At 33.7% G+C, this 22,613-nt stretch overlaps 1 protein-coding gene across 6 annotated transcripts in view; it reads left to right on the top strand.

Moving 5' to 3' along the window:
- LOC121428551 (myomegalin-like) overlaps window positions 1–22,613 on the top strand; it is a 91,470-nt gene that overhangs the window by 27,556 nt on the left and 41,301 nt on the right. For all 6 annotated transcript variants that reach the window (XM_041625251.1, XM_041625250.1, XM_041625252.1 and 3 more), the window contains exons 5-13: window positions 4,474–4,550; window positions 7,073–7,196; window positions 8,218–8,375; window positions 17,501–17,660; window positions 18,327–18,392; window positions 18,824–18,919; window positions 19,377–19,418; window positions 20,360–20,479; window positions 20,993–21,085. In XM_041625251.1, the coding sequence (XP_041481185.1) occupies window positions 4,474–4,550; window positions 7,073–7,196; window positions 8,218–8,375; window positions 17,501–17,660; window positions 18,327–18,392; window positions 18,824–18,919; window positions 19,377–19,418; window positions 20,360–20,479; window positions 20,993–21,085 (936 nt within the window). The remainder of the gene's footprint in view (window positions 1–4,473; window positions 4,551–7,072; window positions 7,197–8,217; window positions 8,376–17,500; window positions 17,661–18,326; window positions 18,393–18,823; window positions 18,920–19,376; window positions 19,419–20,359; window positions 20,480–20,992; window positions 21,086–22,613) is intronic.

The raw sequence follows: 22,613 nt of genomic DNA, 5'->3' as shown, positions 1-22,613 counted from the left end.
CTCCCCTTCATTGTGCACCTTTGAAATATGAAAAAGAGAATGGTGGTACTCCCTTTCAGTGTGCACCTTTGAAATTTTTTATGAAAAGAGAATGGTGGTACTCCCCTTCAGTGTGCACCTTTGAAATATGAAAAGAGAACGGTGGTACTCCCCTTCATTGTGCACCTTTGAAATATGAAAAGAGAATGGTGGTACTCCCCTTCATTGTGCACCTTTGAAATATGAAAAGAGAATGGTGGTACTCCCCTTCAATGTGCACCTTTGAAATATGAAAAGAGAATGGTGGTACTCCCCTTCATTGTGCACCTTTGAAATATGAAAAGAGAATGGTGGTACTCCCCTTCATTGTGCACCTTTGAAATATGAAAAGAGAATGGTGGTACTCCCCTTCATTGTGCACCTTTGAAATATGAAAAGAGAATGGTGGTACTCCCCTTCATTGTGCACCTTTGAAATATGAAGAGAATGGTGGTACTCCCTTTCAGTGTGCACCTTTGAAATATGAAAAGAGAACGGTGGTACTCCCTTTCAGTGTGCACCTTTGAATTTTTTTATGAAAAGAGAATGGTGGTACTCCCCTTCAGTGTGCACCTTTGAAATATGAAGAGAATGGTGGTACTCCCGTTCAGTGTGCACCTTTGAAATATGAAAAGAGAACGTTGGTACTCCCTTTCAGTGTGCACCTTTGAAATATGAAAAGAGAATGGTGGTACTCCCTTTCAGTGTGCACCTTTGAAATATGAAAAGAGAATGGTGGTACTCCCTTTCAGTGTGCACCTTTGAAATATGAAAAGAGAATGGTGGTACTCCCCTTCATTGTGCACCTTTGAAATATGAAAAGAGAATGGTGGTACTCCTCTTCAGTGTGCACCTTTGAAATATGAAAAAGAGAACGTTGGTACTCCCTTTCAGTGAGCACCTTTGAAATATGAAAAGAGAATGGTGGTACTCCCCTTCATTGTGCACCTTTGAAATATGAAAAAGAGAATGGTGGTACTCCCTTTCAGTGTGCACCTTTGAATTTTTTTATGAAAAGAGAATGGTGGTACTCCCCTTCAGTGTGCACCTTTGAAATATGAAGAGAATGGTGGTACTCCCTTTCAGTGTGCACCTTTGAAATATGAAAAGAGAACGTTGGTACTCCCTTTCAGTGTGCACCTTTGAATTTTTTTATGAAAAGAGAATGGTGGTACTCCCCTTCAGTGTGCACCTTTGAAATATGAAGAGAATGGTGGTACTCCCTTTCAGTGTGCACCTTTGAAATATGAAAAGAGAACGTTGGTACTCCCTTTCAGTGTGCACCTTTGAAATATGAAAAGAGAATGGTGGTACTCCCTTTCAGTGTGCACCTTTGAAATATGAAGAGAATGGTGGTACTCCCTTTCAGTGTGCACCTTTGAAATATGAAAAGAGAATGGTGGTACTCCCCTTCATTGTGCACCTTTGAAATATGAAAAGAGAATGGTGGTACTCTTCAGTGTGCACCTTTGAAATATGAAAAAGAGAACGTTGGTACTCCCTTTCAGTGAGCACCTTTGAAATATGAAAAGAGAATGGTGGTACTCCCCTTCATTGTGCACCTTTGAAATATGAAAAAGAGAATGGTGGTACTCCCTTTCAGTGTGCACCTTTGAATTTTTTTATGAAAAGAGAATGGTGGTACTCCCCTTCAGTGTGCACCTTTGAAATATGAAGAGAATGGTGGTACTCCCTTTCAGTGTGCACCTTTGAAATATGAAAAGAGAATGGTGGTACTCCCTTTCAGTGTGCACCTTTGAAATATGAAAAGAGAATGGTGGTACTCCCCTTCATTGTGCACCTTTGAAATATGAAAAGAGAATGGTGGTACTCCTCTTCAGTGTGCACCTTTGAAATATGACAAAGAGAACGTTGGTACTCCCTTTCAGTGAGCACCTTTGAAATATGAAAAGAGAATGGTGGTACTCCCCTTCATTGTGCACCTTTGAAATATGAAAAGAGAATGGTGGTACTCCCTTTCAGTGTGCACCTTTGAAATATGAACAGAGAATGGTGGTACTCCTCTTCAGTGTGCACCTTTGAAATATGAAAAGAGAACGGTGGTACTCCCTTTCAGTGTGCACCTTTGAAATATGAAAAGAGAATGGTGGTGCACCTTATATAATACCTTCATTGTGCACCTGTAAAACATCTTCATTTTGGAGAGGAGCTGCCCCATTTTTTGCTTGTCAATGTTTTTGGACAAATTAGCAACCCGTGAAAGTCTGCCTCTGGATCTGTGTCTAATCTCCCTTGTAATGCTCATGTGTAAAAATGTAATATAAATGTAGTTGGTTAAGGTTGTCAGGAAAGAATAGGATGGTTTTGAGAAGGAAATTGAGTTTAAGTGGTTGTAGGTCTTATTTCAGGCAGAGCTTTCACTTTCGTTAGCACTTATGAAAATAGATGAGAACCTGGATTTGTTATGGGACTTACAACATGGCTTCATTGCCAACCTTTAGAACTTAACTACTTTCTCTATTATTCTACATGTATAAGACATGTAATTTTAAAAATGAATACTTCATCTATATGCATACTGCAAATGTTAATCAATGAGCCAAAACCAACCATATTTTAGTTAATAGTCATTTTTGACTCCCTAGTTCCTTCCAATCTGCCTTCCTTTTTGACAAACTTCTCTCTGATGTGAATACTTGTAGCCTATTGTAGGCCTACATGTTTCCATTAAGCACTGCATACAATGAGAGTTAGTAATTACAGTTATATCAGATGACTAAAAAAACTTGACATCTCACAATCCCCAATGGCAGAAAAAATATATTTGGCTAGAAATGTTATTTTCTCCCAAACAATTTGATACCAGGTATGTCTTCTGTAAGGACAGTCAGAGGGTATTTGTTGCAGTGATGAAAATTTTGATTTGTGCCAAAGTAAGTCATGACTGCAATGAATGAGCCCCAGATACCAATGATGTCACAATCCTACATGAGTTAGTAGTAAACATATTTGAAAATCCCTTTTCAATGAAATTAGCTTGAGAATTGATATTAAAAGTGTTTTGAAATGCATTTTAATGCAACCCTTGTAGGATTATGACATCACTGATATCTGGATTCATTCATTGCAGTCATGCCTTAATTTGGTGCAAATCAAAATATACATCAACTGCTGCAAAGAACACCTCATGATCATCCAAGCGTTAACACATACCACATAAATATGGTATCAAATTATTTGGGAGTACATACTCTTAGGCCATATGTGTTTATTATATAATTTTTTCTTAAATTGGGGATTTGTGAGGTGTCAAGTATTTCTTTTACTCACACAGTAGTTTAATCTGAATTGAAAACAAAAAGTCAAAACACATTTTGTGCAGTTGATTTGAGTGTAAAGAATATTGAAGACTTGTTTTGACAAAATTTCACCAGCCATTTTATATTTATCTTTTACACCCTTTTTATACTTCCTGTGCTTAAACCTATGATGTCATTTCCCTCATGGCTTTTGTGAGGACTTACCGCAAAATTTATAGGATTGTTCGAAAATATTTTTTTTGTAATGACCTGAAAATCCTGTGGTTTCTTGATTTTTTCAAAAGAGTAACATACATTTTATGAAGAGATTTTGAAAGTTAGGATGAAAACAAAAAGTCATTTTGCTTGATACTTCTTTCTTTTTCTCTTTACATATTCCTGCACTGGTACATTTTAACCGAGTTATTGTATAGGGCTCCATTTAGCAAAATATATACATGTATGTCACGGATGAAAAGCATTTATTGTGACTTTTCTACAATACTAGTAGTAGAACTTGTTTAAGGTATGTTCAAGATAATTGTGTCTGGTTAAAGTACTATTCACCTTTGACCTCCCATTCATTAAAACAAATGATCATAATACTTGTATTGAAAATACCTGTATGTGTATACTGGGAAGAAATGATAGAAACAAATATGAATGAAAATATGTGGATTTGTGGAAAATGAAATAAAATATAAAGTGTTGTGGCTCAGTGGGTAACTCTCTTGTCTTTGAACCACAAGCACATCCTAAAAAAAAGCTTACTGATATTGATCAAACAATTCAATGTCGAAGAAAGTCAGCTAGAGATTCAAGGAATACAAAAAGGAGCTAACAAGGTTTGAAGTTTAGGGTTTACTCAAGCATGAGATATGCACACTGAAATCGCTATGAAACTTCCAAGCTGTCCACAGGAAAAAAATGGTGTAAAAAACATGTATTTCTCTTTTATATTTACAAAGTTCTTCAAATTGTGATAGTATAAAGAAGAGTTACTCTTTGAGATGAACTAATTTTCTAATGTTTACTTTTTATAGAGACCAAATAATTGTTATAACTATTAACAGAGAACCTTCACTGGCATCTTCTTGTTGGTTTGGGATTGGCTTGTCACAAATTTCCTTCTGTTTGTATTTTTTATTTCATTCAAATTGTTATTTTATCTTTAATCTTCTTATCCTATCCACAGAACATTGAGCTGAAAGTAGAAGTTGAGAGCCTGAAGAAAGAATTGACAGAAAAACAGCAGCTTCTTGTCAAGGCATCGTAAGTCATTGGAAATTTTGTTTTCTAAGAACATTACAAAATGTGTCATTTTAAGGTTTCTGTCTTTAAAATTATGTTCTGAAAAGTTTTACCCGTCTGGGAGTGTCAGATCGGCGCAGTGTCACATGCTGCCTACACCTAACATAAACCTTATTGCAACCCTATAAAACCGTAACCCTACATCTTTATAGATGAAGTTAAGCCCGGAGCAATTGTCGCAGGAGCAAATGTTGTGTCAATCCTAGTTGATATGTCCAATTTGAGCCGATTATGTAGAAATCTTAACACATACATTGTCAGTTCAAGACGCATTATTTAGATAGATAAAGTGTTCATCTGAAGAGTATCTCCTTCTATTGTGTAAATGAATGATGATGAAATATGTAGCATCTGAAAATCAGAGCAGACAATCTAATAATTAAAACAAAAAACGCAAATAGAAGAAAACAGAACACAAAAGAGATAATTTATTCAGTTTTCCTGAGACTGTATGAGCTTTAAGAACATTAATAATCACAGTTCAAAACATAGAAATACATGTGCACATACATTTACATGTATTCCATTTTCTTCCTTTTCAAAATTCTGACTACTTTAAACAGAATAATGTGTAGAAATCTTTCAAATTTTTTCTTTGATGTTCCAACACTTTATTTTTAAGTATTAATAATGCAATGTACCTGCATCATTCTAGAGATTTAAAGGTCATTGGAGGTGAAACATGTGATAATCATTCATTGGTAATATGACTGAAGTAGATACACACTATGATGGTACTTTGTGAATACATTATTGCTCAGACTATTCTTGAATTATGAAATATGAGTATCTTACCTGACCTCGGTATCTAAGGTGTGGCCTTCCAATAAGGAATTAATGTGCTGACATGTACCCCCACCCCTTCTCAGGGCAACAACCCTACAACAATAATAGTTTTAAAAAGTAGCATTTAATAACAATAAAACAAACAAAATAAACAAAATGACCCCCTCCCCCCCAAAAAAAGTAACATCAAAACAAACAGACAAAATAAATCAGCAAGATTGTTACTTTCATTTTGTTTTTCACATTTTATATACATGTATATCTCGCCTCTTTCCCATGATTAGTTTAGATAGGTACATCTACATTCCTTTTTTTAAAACAGAGTAGAGTATATGAAGAGTAATGATTTGCTTCAGATCATGAAGTCAAAGAGGAAATGCTTGAACATGAGACTGGAAGGAACCATTTTCCTATCAAGCAACAGTGTAGGCTTGAAACGGAAATGTTGAAATAAAAAGAAAATGGCTTCTTGCCAGAAACCTCCAAGATATCCTTGTACAGTACTGTATGATATAAATTCAATACCACAAACTTGTGCATCAAATAACAGTATACAGTGTAGAATAGCACAGAGTAGATTTACTCTCTTAAAAGTATATCTTATTAGCTGTACATGTATGCTACATCATTGCTCATCTGCTGAACTAAATGAGAGCAGACATGTAGCTTTCAAGCTTGTCTTTGTTAATGTTAATCATGTATTTTAGCAATATTCATCAATCAATAGTCTTAAGATTTTCTTGTGATTTTTCCTTTTGTTTTGATAATTAACAGTTTTCTTTATGTCATGCTCTGATCCCTTGTCCCTCATCTTAAAAGTCTGATTAGTATGAGTATGAATGATGATAGCAGGAATACTATGTAACATCAAAATTAAAAAACACAATTTCTAAATTTTCTTGCAGCACTGTATTTTAATTCAATGATTCTAAATACAAATGTAATTGCTGAGTTAAAATTTACATAACTTAAATGAGAATTTTATTGAAAAAAAAAGTGCTTTGTACATCTGTAGAGAGGTTTCATCATTACAAATGTAGTCATGTAGTACATGTATAAACAACATCTAAGTATAGTATACAACATACAGAAAAGTGGTCTGTAGATTTTGAATCAAAATAAAGTCTTTAGTTCTGAGAAGTTAACCATCCATTCAGGATATTGTCTTTTCTCAGTTTCACATCCTATTATACATTTTAAAGCGAAAGAAAAAAAAATGCTGCAATTTTTATTGACTTTCATAGCATTGTGAAACAACTTCTTTCTCTATTCATGGGTAACTTTATATAGAGAAATACAGTGAAGTAAAGATTGTGTGATGGTATTGATGTAACATGAATTCTTGAGTTGATCTTAGCCCAGGTCCATGATGTATTAAGGCAATAGAAAATATTTAAAGAATATTTAAAAGAATATTAAAGAAAGGCAATTTGAGTGTTAAATGATCTCATTTGACTGATTCCTAAGCACCTTCAATACCATTACTATCTTGCACCAGCCGTCATAATGACCACACAACATATTTGTCTGAATCTATCCCCAAAAACAAAACAAATTGATAAGATTGATTGAAAAAATAATGGATCAATATGCAAATAAATAGAAATAAATGAATATAAAAAAGAAAATAAATAAAATATAGAAAAAGAAAGTAGAAATGAATAATCAATATGTGTTTGTTATTTTGTTTGATGTAGTAATGCCGTAGAGAGTCTAGCCCATGAGAAAGATGTTATAGCTGAGAAAATGAAGGAGGAGAAAGATGATGCCCTTAGTCAACTCAAAGAACAACTTGATGGGAAATGCCGTAGGATACAACTGGTAGGTTATCAAGGGTCTTATATCTCCTTGCATTTTGTTCTTCTCAAAAGCACATTGCTATCAGGTTGACAAAGTCAAACGTTTTAAGGCTTGTTGCCAAGAGAGTTACCATAAACTGCAATAAACAAAATTGCATGTCCCAAATTCACGCAGGAGAGATTAAAAAAATAAAAACACTCCAAGTCTTCTGTTTGACATGGCATAGGGGTTCCAATTTTCACTCTTGAGAGTGGACTTTTATTAGAGCATTATTTTTCAATTTCACATATTACCTTTTCATTAACGCAATAAAAGCAACCTCAAACATTAAGATTTGTAAGATCTTTTCACCTCAGTTTTGATACCTTTGAACGTGCAAATAAAAGCAATGCACGTTCAAACCTGTTGTAGTGAACACCTAACGTTATATAGATGGGTCATCTCTCCTTAAAGACACAATTTTGTTTTCCTTAAATAATTTTTCCCATTGAAACATGTATGAGAGGAACCTCTTCACAAAGACCACCTGCTTATAATGACTACTTTTCTTGTCTCCTTTGGGTACAATGTTAGAAAAATTCTCCTTAAAATGAAAGAAGTTCCTGCAGCAGAGTCTCGAGAACACCTGTAATCTTACCAGATTCCGTAATCTTACAGGAAATTGGTATTCGGTGTATGGAACCTTACAAATTTCTTTTAATAAAACGCCCTTTTCCCCTTTTTAAACAGACCTGTTCTAATAAATTGTAGAAAATTCCTGTTTTATGAATTTGCAGAATGATTCTGTTATTGCTTTCTGCAAAATCCTCTCCTTTTTTCTGTAAAATCAGGTGTTTTTTAGCTGTGTAATCTGATTTCACTGTAATCTTCATTGTAAATTATGTAGTTGGTATACCGGGAAGAAAGATCTAGAATAAAAACAATACAAATACAAAAGAAAGAAAAATTGAAATTGTGCTACTCCATAGACGTATAATGTGGTTATCATTAATTGTTTGGTTTTCTTCAATGAATTATTTTTGTATATTTTATGACTGAACAGGAACTTGATGAGTTACAACAAGCTAATCAAGGCCTACAGAATCAGCTTGATAATGCTTCCTCAAGTAAGGAAAACTTAGAGGGTGATCTTTACAACAAGAAGCTAGCATCTCAGAAGCAACACATGGACAATAAAGAAGCACTTGCAGAGAAAGACAGGTATGTCGGTAAAGCAAAGATGTGAAATATTCGATAATGATAATAGCTTAAAAATAATATGTAATATAGCATATGTATCACTTGGTAGAATGTTTCTGAGTGCTGCAAGCTGCTTTGGCACAATGATTCAATCAGAAAATTCCATACCTCATCAACCTTAATAAATAGGGGAATGAAACCTTGGAACAAGTAGGCTTGTGTCGAAACAGAAAAATCAAAGAACAAGAACAAAGAAAGTTTGAGATAAATCAGACAAATAATGAGAAAGTTATGAGCATTTGAATATTGCAATCACTAATGCTATGGAGATCCTCCCATTGGCAATCGACAAGGATGTGTGATGTCACATGTGAACAACTTTCCCTTTGATGGACTTTAAAATACACCCAAAATGTCTCTTTTTGCCTTTTCTTATGGTGATACAAACTCTTTATCCATGATGAATTCTTTAAAAATCTGTATTACATGCCCTGCTATAGGAAGAATATATGTTCTACTGATAGATGCGAAAAGAGGCAGTTTAAGTGAAATATATACTAAAGTAATGGGGAGAGTTTTTCACAAGTGACATCACACATCTTTGTCACATTGCCAATGTGAGGATCTCCATAGCATTAGTGATTGCAATATTCAAATGCTCATAACTTTCTCATTATTTGTCTGATTTTTCTCAAACTTTTGTTGATCTGTTTTTTTTTTTTTTCTTTTTTCACACAAGCTATTTTGTTCCAAAGGTTTTATTCCCCTATAAGTAAAACCATTCATTTTCATTCATGGTCCAAATTCTTGATAAATATTTGTTCATTTATCATATGACCTGAGGAAAAGTTTTAATTCAAGCAAAAACTCATACTCATTTAAGCACAGACCACAAAAAATATCCTTGTTTCCAGTAGTTCAATGACTTTGAGTGCATGCTTAAAGTCACAGTTTTTCCTTTCCCGGCATCTATGTGTCTTTTCTCCTTTTTTGGGTTAATATTTCTTCTATTTGGAATAAAATAAAATATATAGTACAAGATACTCAGAGAGCTTCTATGAATGGAGAAAAAACTTTCACACCATGTCACTGCAACACAACTGACAGGAGTCTGCATTTATAGACTACATGTAGCCTTGTAAAACATGCTCTGTAATGATAGATCATGCCAAATTGAAGCTCATTGACCCCTTCTTAGTAGGTTCTTGACCAACTGTTAATATCTATCAGGAATGCAAAGGTAGCTTAATGGGACAGGAATACATGGAAGGTGGTCAGAAAACAAAGTCAAGTGACTGTGAGTTCATCTACCTAGTATACTAGGCAAGAGTTTAACCCAATCACTGCCAATTTATGCAAACCCTCTGAGTTGTTACATAGGCAATATGCCTCTGGTCCTGATTGGGGTAAAGGAAAATAAATGTTTGCAGTAATCTCATCAACCTGGCTAAACTTGCCAAGTTTTTTTTTTTTTATTTCAAGTTTGAAGTAAAAAAAAAAGGTGTAGACCGACCCTACTTTTCATTTTGTTTTTGGAAAAAGAAGAAAAAAAGGTGAATGGTATGTTTTTGATGACCCCTGATCTCCTTTATATGTACATGTCTCTATGGTAATATGTGAAGAGTATTTTGAGGAATCCTGTCTGGACACACACACACACACAAAAGAACTTTCATGTATCATATCCAATGAAAGAAGAGTATCAACCAACTGCATTTTAAATGTTTTTACTCCTAGTGTTCTGGTTCTGGATTTGAATAATTTTCTCACAGTAATAATAATAATAATTGGATTATATAGTGTTTTTTTCTTCTATTTGTTGGAATCAATCCGGGATCTTTCATACTCTCAGCTATTTTTCCTTCATTGGCAATAATGAGTTAACATTTTATAGTTACTGTACATGTACGTCACTCCACAGGCTTTACATATTAACATTTTCCTTGAAGTGCCAGATCCTCATTAGATTAGTGTTTCCATGATGAATTTGAGTTTCCATTATAAGAAGGCCGACCCCCTTCCTCATGATATGCTAACCACTTGTGGTCAATTCAACTATTTCTTGTTTTTAAGTATTTCCTGTGAGCTAGCCAGAATCTGACGACATTGTTAATGATATGTGTAGCAGACCTTCACGTTTATAATTTCGTGGAGCTCAATAAATCGCTTTCCTTATTTTTTTTAGGAGTTCAATCGCTCTGTGTGAGGAGCTCAAATCAATTCATTACAATACATGTATGATAGATTGTAGATTTTTCTTAACATTGTATATAGGCCTATGCAATAGCTGTGTTAGCTATTAATCTGTGGTGAAACTAGGCCTGGGTCACGTCAATACGTTTACAAGATGTCGTACGCGCTCCTGCTAAAAAAAAAAAAAAATTGCTAAAATTTCACATTTTACATCTTTAAATCCATGAAATGGCCTTCTTTTTTTTCCATAATTCCTTGAAATTACTTTGAATTAGTTGAGAACTATCAGAAAAATGAAGAATATTCACCACTTTCCCGACTCTGATTTGAACTTACCTCGGTAAATATTGTAGTCCCACATGTAGACTTCCATGGTGTTGCCATGAAAATCTACATATGGGACTGCAATATTTACCGAGATTAAATTAAAATCAGAGTCGGGAAAGAGATGAATATTCTTCATATTTCTGATAGATTTCAACTAAATCAAAGTAATTTCAAGCAATTATGGAAAAAAGAAGGCCATTTCATGGATTTAAAGATGTGAAATGTGAAATTTTAGCAATTTTTTTTTTTTTTTTGAGGAGCGCGATTTTTTGCTCTCCTTATTTTTTTTAAGGAGCGCGGTAGGAGCGCCAGCGCGATCGCGCTCCTCAAAAATGAAGGTCTGGTGTATAATAAATATTTTTTCTGACGATACACTATGAATATGATTATTTTGAAAACTTTGTAGAGATCATGTAAATGTTGTCATTATACATGTGGTTTTTCAGGTTGCATCTTTAATCTTTAAAGTTAGTGGCTGAATTGTGCACAAATTAGATTTCATAAAAGATATAAACATGACACATGAACATTGACTATCAGATTTGAAATCCATAATAAAATATCACATGAATGAATATCAAAGAAGAACAAATTATGCCATTTTAAAATTTGCAAATAAAAATGAATAATGCAATCACATGTTTTAATCATTCTTCACATGGATGAGGAGATGTACGCTATTGGGTGTTTTTGTTGTAGTTTGTTTTTAGAGAAGGGTTACATGAAAAGTTGTAATTCATATAACATTCTTCACTGTTCAGTCATCACCAGGAATAAGTGTTGTACAGTGGGCCTCATGCCAATACCTAATCCTAGCTGACATGAAAACAACATCAGTCTGATATCAATCCAGGGTAGTTTGAAGGATTTGTTTTGATTCTGTTTTCATGTAACTTTCAGAGGAGTTGATACCTTTCTTTTTATACAGTTGAGAAAGGTTTTTGATGAGGATGTGATTTTAGTTATGAGCAATAATATGAATTCTATATATATTTGCTTTGCGTAAATATGCCCTGTATATCCATGTGTTTTCTATTACCCCTACAGACTGTTAATTTTACAGTACCTTTCTTAAGCTCCAATTAATATCTTGGTCTGTTTTCATGTTTAGAAGAAGTTATTAAGTTGTCTTTCATCAAAGAGCCTAAATTTTTAATTCAGGATAAGTTTTGGTTAGCCACAGAGATTAAAAATAAGAATAAAAAAAACATTTGCTAAGAGTAAAGAACTTGTAAGCAGGTATCACGAACATTATGAATATACATGTAAGTACAATTAATTTTTATACTATAACTTATGTACTAGTAATCAACAAAATTTTATATTAAAAAATAGATGATAGGTCCTCCCTTTCCTGTGTTTAAAAGTCAATTTTATATATAACACATATAAGTTTATATTAAGTAGATTAAACCATTTTACTTAAACATTACTTGTTTCTAGGCCCGTTTTGAAAGTCCATTTTTGATGCACGTGTACACGGCGTGTTTTTCGGTCGTGTACACGTGTACACGTTGTAAACACTGTGAGAGCGAGTTCTGTTTTCATGTCGACACGGACCCGCATCAATAATAACAAAAATATGTCATAAAAAGGGGTCTATATAGCCTAAGTCACGGTTTTAAAGCTTACCTGAGAAGTTTGAAGTATCAATCCACAAAAATTGGTGCAAATTAAAAGTTTACTCGGCTTAGCAGCGCATTAAATTAATAGAAAATGCAAAAGAAAATCAGTGCAGGGCCCTAGCTATCGCCGACGCTCGGTGGATGCGCATTTTGTATACTGTACCGTACATGCATGCACAGATCGCTGCAGAATAAGTGTAACTGAAGTTATCGATTAATTTTCATTATTATGTTGCCAATTTGAAGAGCGTTTGTTTGTAGGCTTGTGTGCGAGCGTATAACACGTAAGTTGTAGCGATGATCGCTATCGCAATTGGTGATTCTCAAATTGACTCTGAGTGTGATTGAGCAACGCTTTCGAGCTTTTGAGACCGGAGCAGACCCATTTCGTGCCGATTTCGTGGTACAAAAACGTGAGTCTCCAGAAAGAATGTGGATTAAATTGGCGATTTTGGAAGTGAACTCACTCTGGATTAATTGAAATATGTTGACATATTAGTAATTAAAACATGTGCAGTGTCTGAGAACTAAGATTTAATGTGAGGCTGTGAGCTTGTTCATGCAGATGCTACCGTGTACACGGTGATGGAATTTAGTACACGTGCACTGACTTGACCGTGCGTGTACACGTGTACCCGTGTACCCGAAACGGGCCTACTTGTTTCCAAAAAGTAAAGAAAGGAAACAAAAATAAAAAAAAAACATTGGAAATACTCCTCATTCTCTAAGAGTTTGCTGAAAGTAGTTGACATTCGCAATGATCATTTTTGAAAAGATTTAAGACATATTGAAAAAAGCAGAATAATACTGAATGATTTGTTGGAACAAAGTTTAATGAGTCAAAATTATGATGGAAAGTTATATTCAGTAGAAAATATATGGATAGAAACAAATTCCATATAATGTGACCTCAGTCAGCATTTAGTGATTAGATGTTACATTCAGTAGCAGCTTCAATCAAATCCTGTCTGCTCTCTGAGTCAACCTGTTGATCTGATACAGAAGCATTAAACTCAGATAGTATACCTTACAAATCCATACAAGATCATATTGCTATGGAATGCTTATTATGCTGATTAGGTTTTCTATCCTAACTAAAATGAAATCCTACTGTATTACCAATTATATGTCTGATTTGATGGACTAATTAGTCAAAAAAAAATTTATCTGTTTGATTCCAAGATTTATAACATTTTTTAGTAGTGTTGTGAATCAATTGAAAATTCAGTATCTGATGTTTCATGTATAATACACATGTTGAAAGATTTAAATTCACCCAATAAACTTGACGTACCGGAACAGGTACATTTAATTCTATATTAAAGATCATAAAAAGTAACCAAAAGTCCAAGTTGACAAATTGAAAATTTTAATTTATCTCCTTTGCCCTTTAATAGTCATTTGACATATTTGTTTACTCTACAAGTTGATCTCGGATCAAACAAGGTCTAAAAGAATATTTCTGTTCTCTTTCAAATGTACGATTTGGTAAAGGTTTGGAAGCCTCGATTTGAAGTGCGTGAGAGTGCCTGTCATGCAATCAATTCGATTAGCAAATTATGACCTTCATCATAGGTTACCATGCCAACATGGCATTGCATATTCAGCTTAAAGTAAAAAAGACTAAGCAGGGGCCATAGATTCAATTTTGGATTTCTAAATTCAGTGATGACTGATACTAGGCACACCTGTTTTGGTGAGACTTGGGGAGAATTTCATAAAACAAATAGTCAATGATGCTCACTGACTATTGTTAAAAGCTACTGAAAACTTATGATCTGATTGGCTGAAAACAAATTTGTGAATAAAAATCAATGACTAGTTGCTTCATGAGATAGCATTCCATTGAAAGTTACTGCGTTATTCAAAGGTTTGTTGTCAATCCAAGTTTGAGGTTGATGTGAACTGGCATTGTGACAAGTCATTTTCATCCATCTTTGTGTTTTTATCTCTACCCAAATGATGTTTGGTTATTGTGGAAAAAATGGGCTATTGTCAAATCCTTGAATTCTATGAATCGAAAATAACCAAATGTAGCTTCAAATTAAACTTGGTGTATTTTCAATTCTATTTATTGCCATTATTTATAGTTAACATGGATCTACACAGGATTTCATAAATTAGAATCTCTTTAGAGATGAACAATATAGGCCTATAAAATGTATACTAGACTGCTACATTAACCAGTAATAAAAAAAAACCCCTACATAAATATTTGTTTTTACACAAAATTAATTAATTTCGAACAAGTGGTAGTCATTCATGAGTGCTTATCTGTGATTGGACAATAGCACTGGTTCCATTGTCCCTATGGCATACATGGAGCACTGTCATTGGCTGGGGGGAGGGAGGGGGGTCTGTTCTCACGATGTCTCTTAACCCTGAACTTTCATGCTGAACATTGAAATTGCCTGGCCAAACCTACATGTATTTTGCAGGGCCACTATGTCCTGTACTAATGTCAGGGTTAGCCCACTTTGCAAAAAATGTTGGGAGATCAGAAAGTGGACAAAGCCTCGACGATGTGTTGGTAAACTTGCCTTTTTTACCCTGGGCACCTTTCATACAGGGTTTAGGAAATTTGGTTCATGAGAGAAAATGAACAATTGATGCAAACATTTAAAATGTTGGCATTTATTGACATACACTATTTACTTTAGTCTCTGTTTCACTCTACTTTTTTGGTAAACCTGTCGGAAGTTCCACGTGTACAACAACAAATAGGATATATTTAGTACTTCCACATCAATTTAGGAACTACCCAGGTCCTTGGATTGATAGTATAAAAACAAAATGATACATCATCGCATGCTGCTGTAGTAGGCAGCAATGAGAAGACAACAATGGGAGCAGGCTGTTTATGAGTCATGCATAGGTTTATCAAGTTGTTGAAAACTTGAGTTGTTGTAGTAGGAAAAGTAACAGGAAGAGAAAAAGATTAAAATGGGCATCGAAAGGCTAATTGCTATATTGTGCATCATAAAATGTTTGTCTGCAAAAGAAAAAAAAGTGTTAATAGAGTAGCTTGATGGTAGAAGGATCAAAGTGTTTCAATATGCAGGATATTATTTTGGGTGGATTGTAAACTATAGGAAACAAGTATGTCACAGTAGAGTGAGGCATAGAGAGTTCAGAGGAATGGAAACTAACTTATGAAAAGATGGGAGTATTTGTTTTTAACAGATTCACTGTGCACCGAAGAAAAAAACTTGTGTTTTTACATGATTGTGAACATACAATCACACTTTAGGATTTGACTTGTTGTAATAGACATTAATTCAATTACATAATAGAAATAATAGTGAGATTTTTAAAATCAATGGTACATGTACTGTATACAGTATGTTATTTCATTTTACTTATGAATTTTCTCCTTGTAAAGTTAGAAATCATGACATAATGGGTAATGGGGCTTTAACAAGCACTGGTGCTTGTTGGGGATAGTACAATTCGTTGGAATAAACAAAGATTTTCTTTGAATTTTATAGAATAAAATAGGAAATTTGATATTTCAAAGTACTGTTTTGGATGAATGTGAAGCAATTTCTTCACTTTATTTTCCTAAAAATAGTCTTTGGAAGAAAGATTATCCTGATAAGACAATTTTTTTTCTGAAGAGTATGGATTTGAAAGAAAGATTCTTGAGTTAAGCTCAGCTGTTTAGGTGTGACTACAAGCTTCATTATAGTATTCAAAAAAATTTGCCAGATAAAACTGTCCATCAAATCTCTTTTATTACTCCTTTTATTTTTAAAGAAAGAGATTTAGTTAAAAGACTAACAGTTGCCTAAAGATATGAATTTTAGAAGGACCATTACCTTGATGCCTAATATATGGGGAGTATTTCATGAAATGAATAGTGTATGATTTTCATTGACAATTGTTATAAGCTACTGATTTCTTTGCATCTGATTGGCTCCAAGCAAATCAATCACTTACAAAATGCTTCATAAAACCACCCCCTGTTTTAAGGGTTAACATTTTGCCTTGACGCTGAGGGTGTGCCCAAGTCCTTAGCTGGTTAAATGATCCCCAAGGACTAAGGCCTCACTGTGGGGTGAAAGCTGAGCTGAGCCTGGCACAGGAGAAGGTTCCATGAGGCATTTTTTCTCTGACAAATCAGCTCTCATCCAATCAGATACCAGGATTTCAGTAGCTTATAAGATGAAAGTCAATGATAATTAACGTCATCAAACATTCCCGGGGACTATATTTGATTGTGGGTTAGGAGTGAATTTGTGATTGCAGAGACATAGAATTGTGATGTCATGTCTGCTGAAATGATGTGTGTACTGCCCTAGGGGACATATTCCCCCTCCCCATACCATGTACACATTCAGAGCTATGTTACTGAAAAAACTTGAAAAACCTTGTTCTGTACTCCCAGTCTCCTTCCCCTTCTTTTATCCATTTAATGAGTGATTAAATGGTGATGAATGTTTATACTACATACTAATTCAATGATTTATCCAAATATTACTGAATTGTGTCTATTTAACAACTGTTCAATGAAATTTAAACTATATGTAATTCAGCCTTTTGTCTGCCATGTATTGTTTTGTTTAATGAAAAATATTATTTCTACTACTAGTGTAACCACTACTCCTACTACTTTATATTATTTATTTGTTTAATTTTCATAAAGAAACATTATTTAAACTTTTATTACAAGAAATAAAAAAAACCTTATTGATGATTGTTAATGTTTAAATAATAATGTTTAAATGACATCCAGTTTAAAAATGTATGGCTCAAACTGCTATTCTTTGAATTTTTTTTAAGATTCAATAATGAATCTGTCATTCCAGGTATACTGTAATGTCTGATTCACCAATACCTTTATATTTAAGTATAAATTCAAGCACTAACAACTTTACCAGGCCATAGATTTAAGTTTTAGACACAAATGTTCAACCTGAATGATTTTTTGGTTTTCAATAATCACTGCTTATTGTAATACAGAAGAAAATATTACTATCTATTTGTTTGTTGTTTTTGTAGGGTGATAGAGCAACTAAACTCTGCTCTGAGAGCCAAAGATCAAATAATAGGAAAGTTGAATGATGAGAAGGTCTTGACTGCAAGGAAGACAGTACAACCCTTACAGGAAGAGGTCAACAAACTCAAGGAACAACTACAGGATAAACAAGACCAAATTGAAGTTAGTCAAAGATATCTTCTATTCTCATTTGCTTAATAACAACCACCTGCATAAAACGACTACCTGTCTATTAAGACTAAGTACTAGTTTATCCATTGAAAAGTATCATAAAGACTACTAGATTTTTTCCCTTGAATAGTATCATCATTGAAGTATAAGTAAATACTGTTAGTTTTTGTTGAATTGTTATGTAGGCATTGTTTGTATATTACAGAGTATATTTAGTAGACTCGTGATTGTTCATTCCTAACTAACAAGTTAAGAAACATGTTTTTATCTGCCTAAACTATAAGGGGCCAGACTTGACGAGCATTTATGCTATTTTGCTGATTCCTATTATCCTTGCTTTTCTATGTATTTCATAACTGATTGGCTGTAAACTTGTAAAATGGTTATTATCATTGCAATGGATGATAAAATAGATTCATACATATATTACAGGAACCTGTTTAATAAGACCATCTCCATTAAGACCACTTTCTTTGTCTCTCCTTGGTGGTCACTACATATTTTCACTTATTTCACATGTAAAATTCGGGTCTACATTTCACTTTTTCAATTAAAATTAATTTCTTTTTATGATTTGAATTATTTGTTTTGTATTCTGTGTGATTTTTTTTTTTTTAAATGCTGCATAATTCTGTCATCCATTTTGTTTTTTTACAGGATATGGAGAAAGATGCAGATAGAGGTAAAGATAGAGACAAGGAGAGGATTCGCAAACAATATGAGGTGAGATTTTACACTCAACCCAACTTTACATTTGTTGTATTTTTTTATGAGGTGAGATTTTACACTCGAGTCCATGTCAATTTTACTTTGGTTGTATTTTTTTCAAGGGAATTTAACCACAGAACAATCTGAGACTGATATTGTATTTACAGTATGTTATGCTGTCCTTGAAAATTTTGCTGAAAGATGTGTTTGAACTTGTACAATAAGTTGTTTTAATACTCCAATTACTGTACATCTTAAATTATTAATTGTGATATTAAACTAGTTTTATTTTTCATGTGTTGGATCCATATTTTACTATTTTTATAGTGAATTGTATCAATGGCAAGTCTATGTTTTACGAGTCTCCAGTATACTTTTGCAATCAGTCCCATGGTTTTGATAATTCACATATCTTTATGAAACTGAACACACTTGTGTTTCTTTAGGATGTATATCTTGAGCAGGAGAAGAGAGTTCATGAGTTGGAAGATGCTACTGAAAAACTTCAGGATGAAATCAACAACAAAACAAAGAATGTCAAGGTATTCTACTTTAACCTTATCCTTCTTCATGTGAATTAAGATGTAAATTTGATGTGTTACTTTTATAGAAAGATATAAAGGGTATTGATAATCAGCTTAATGATAGTTTAAGGTTCTTTGGTTTTCATACATACATCTTGTTATGCTAGTGTTTTTTATTCTTCTTTTTTCTTTTGAACTGTTTGTATTTTTGGAAAATGATAAATTTTAATGACACAAATTGAAATGAATGAATTGAATGGAATTATATCAAATTATCATATTTATTGTGATTGAAACAAAAAATGTTATGACTAGGGAAATAAAAAAAGTCAGTGATGAAATTTTATGTAATCGGAGATAAAGCTAAATTACATGTACAGTATATCAATAATTTTATACAAATCACTCAGTTTGATAGTAATTGTATGAAGATGCTTCTCGGGTTTTTATCTTTAAATTTTCCATTCTTTTTTAGGATATTGGAAATGCTTTGATGGTGTCACAGAAGGTCATCAAGGTATGGACAAATAAGTTATTTTTTGTTCAGTTCTGATACTAATCCAGTGCCATCAAAATGAAAGGCAATTGGTGTCTTTTTTTATTGGTCTATACGGCCTTCTCATTAGCCTTAGAGCTGTCTCTGCCATTATTATTTTACCATTTGTGTTGTAATATAAAATCAAGCTCTATAGAATTGTGGCCTTGCCCTTAAGATATGGGGGAGGGGGTGGGGGTTGTATTTTTTTAAGATTATGTATTACTCAGTACATGTATGTCTCTTGAATCTAATACAATTTCATTGAAAATTTTCTTATTAAGATTAAACAGGTCCCTTTATCAGAAAAGCTGTTATGTTTATATTCAAGTTGCATAATGTCATTATCAACACAGCTCACTCAATGGCTACACTAACTGTCTATATATCTGCCTCACCAATGGCGAGTTCAGATTCTGCTGCTTCTGCAATATTCTTCTGCTTTTTCTTTAGATCTATTTTGTACATTCAATCCTATATGTGTGACCATCCATTGTTTATGTTTCCTATTTCATATAGAAAGTTATAGTGTCCTTACACTATCATGATGTCAGCAGGGCCGGGGGAGCATTTTATAAAAGAACTTGTCATGTCAGACGGTTTATCTGACAGTTACCATAGTTATGGTGCTTCTCAGCCCATCGAAATCAGGGAAAGTCGTCAGATCTGACAACTTTTAAGACAAAAATATTGATGAAACACCCCCCTGATGTCAAGTGGGGATTGGATGAATGTATAAAAAGTTTAAGTGCATTGAAACCTGTATATAAAGACTACCCAAGGGTGACAAGGAAAGTGGTCTTTATAAGCAAGTTTGTATGCCTCATTGGGAAAACTAAATCATGGCATACAAATATTATAGTCTTTGTTGACAGAGTACCCTACTTTAAATGTGTTCACTTGATTCTACTGTATTTTTTTAGGAGTTGGATAGAAAAGTGAAGGACAAAGATGGTGAGATTGAAACCCTTGAGAGTGAAGGAAAGAAAGAAGCCAAGGCAAAGCAAGGACTTACAGAGATGATCAAAGCAAAAGATAAAGAGGTTAGTACTAAATGCACCATGAACTAACCTGTGCTATGTTGAGAAGTACAACCAGAAGGGGCCCGTAACACAAAGCTTAGCAATGATCGTAGAACATTTTTGTACAATTGATTCCATAGACTACAATGTACAATCAATCGTGAAAGTCAAGTGTATGATTGATCGCTAACCTTTGTGTTACGGGACCCAGGGCATGGCTATTCCATATGTGCACGCAGTCAACATATGCAAAGATAGCACAGTAGTGCTTTTTTGTAACATTGATGATAGTACAATGTAATCCAAATATATTTATAATATACCTGGTTAAGTTTTTCAGTCATGTTAGCAACTATTATGTGCTTAATATTAGAGGATTAATAGAAACATGTATAGATACTTCAAAAATGGTTTTTCATTTTTCTGTAGCATACAGTATGGTTTCGAGATATTTTTGAATTGTTGAATGAATTCATGTGCAAGATTTATTTCTAATTCCTAATCCTACTGAAATATATTAATTCCTTGATTTAGATTCAACAATTATGTGATCAAATAGAGGACATGGAAGAAGCTCTGACTAGAGCGAATGAGAGAGTAAATAAAGCAGAACGCAAGAAACATGAGGTGAGAGATGAACAATGCTTCATATCTGTCATGATATTTTCTTTTTTTTTTACATCTGTCAATATCTTGTTATTCAACTTGAAGTATTACTTCAGATTTTTGTCCCATAATTATTAAATTTGAATTATTGGTCACATCAAATTGCCCCTGATGTTTAAGACCTACAGTACATGTACATTTAAAGCCTTGCTTGTTCTGTTCTGTTTTCCTTTGTAATATATGCCGTTGAATCTTTAGAGCACCAATATCTAGTGTTGCCTTATCAAAGGTGCTGATGAGACCACCAAAATTGCCCATTAGTGATTAAAAAAATTGGGGGATATGCATTACCATTGAATGCAATGTTGATACCAAAGCTTGAAATTGTATGAACTTACCCTAATGGTTTATCCTTTTTATGGAGCCTTCAATATCTGTAGAATTATGGTTTCCATGGATTTCTGTGCTTCTCTTGTACTCCCTTTATGTGCATAATGAAGAACAACAACATTTAAGATCACCATATTGAACACTATTATTCCTGTTTTGCTCATCTTCTAATCTGAATTTAGATTACTGCTGTTATTCAGTGTTCCTCCTCAAATCCTAAAAATAAAGATAGCTTGTGGATGTAATCCCATTGACTAACATCTGAATAATTGCAATAACTGCACAATTGTAGACATTCATCCAGTGATCTCCCTTATACCATTTACTTCCTTAACAGACGTCATATTACATTTGTATTGAGAACTGTATTGTCCAATCTCCTGCTACCTTCATCTAGCATATCTTTGACAACCCTCTATTTATATGCATGTTTATTTTTGTTGTATGGATGTTACAATTATCACTGTCACTTCACCATCCTTTTCCCTCACATCATTCAAAACAAGTACCAACTTGTTTCTTTGTTGACTCATGAACTGACCAGCCCCATCTTGGTCAGGGGAGTGATTTCACTGACAACTCGTATAAGCTGCTGAAATCCTCGCTTCTGATTGGCTAAGAACAAATTACTCAGTGTATGCTTCATGAAACTCTTCCCAGTTGTGGATACACCATCACAAAATTATTTACAAAGATGCCATTTGTCTATTTTTCTGTGTAGTATATGTACTGTTTTCATTTCCCCTATTTTTTCATTTGTTTACAGGGCCTTCTTGAATGAGAACTTTGAATATTGACAGTTTTACCCTGTCTGAATTAAAAAAAAACCTAAATTAAATGTGATTTTGAAAATAACATTTTCACTCTCTGTAAATTGTGATTTTTATTTCCCATTATGAAAAGTATTTAATTATAATGAGTTCGAAAGAAAATATTGAATGTTTTGATAACAAGGCAGGTGTTAAGATCATAACAGTTTGGAATGGGCTCCCCTTACAACTTGACATGTTTGACGTCATATCCATTGCGATAACCTGTCCCAACTTGATCTATTGTGCAATACACTCTCGCTCATCACTGGGACATAGCTATATAGCAGCCATTACATTACATCATGTCTGTATGCTGTGGATTCCATGCTTTATTTGTGGATATATAT

Source organism: Lytechinus variegatus, chromosome 15 (genome assembly GCF_018143015.1).
Source record: "Lytechinus variegatus isolate NC3 chromosome 15, Lvar_3.0, whole genome shotgun sequence".
Lineage (NCBI taxonomy): Eukaryota > Metazoa > Echinodermata > Echinoidea > Temnopleuroida > Toxopneustidae > Lytechinus > Lytechinus variegatus.
Note: the sequence above shows the minus strand (reverse complement) of the source record. Positions and strands in the feature narration are given on the sequence as shown.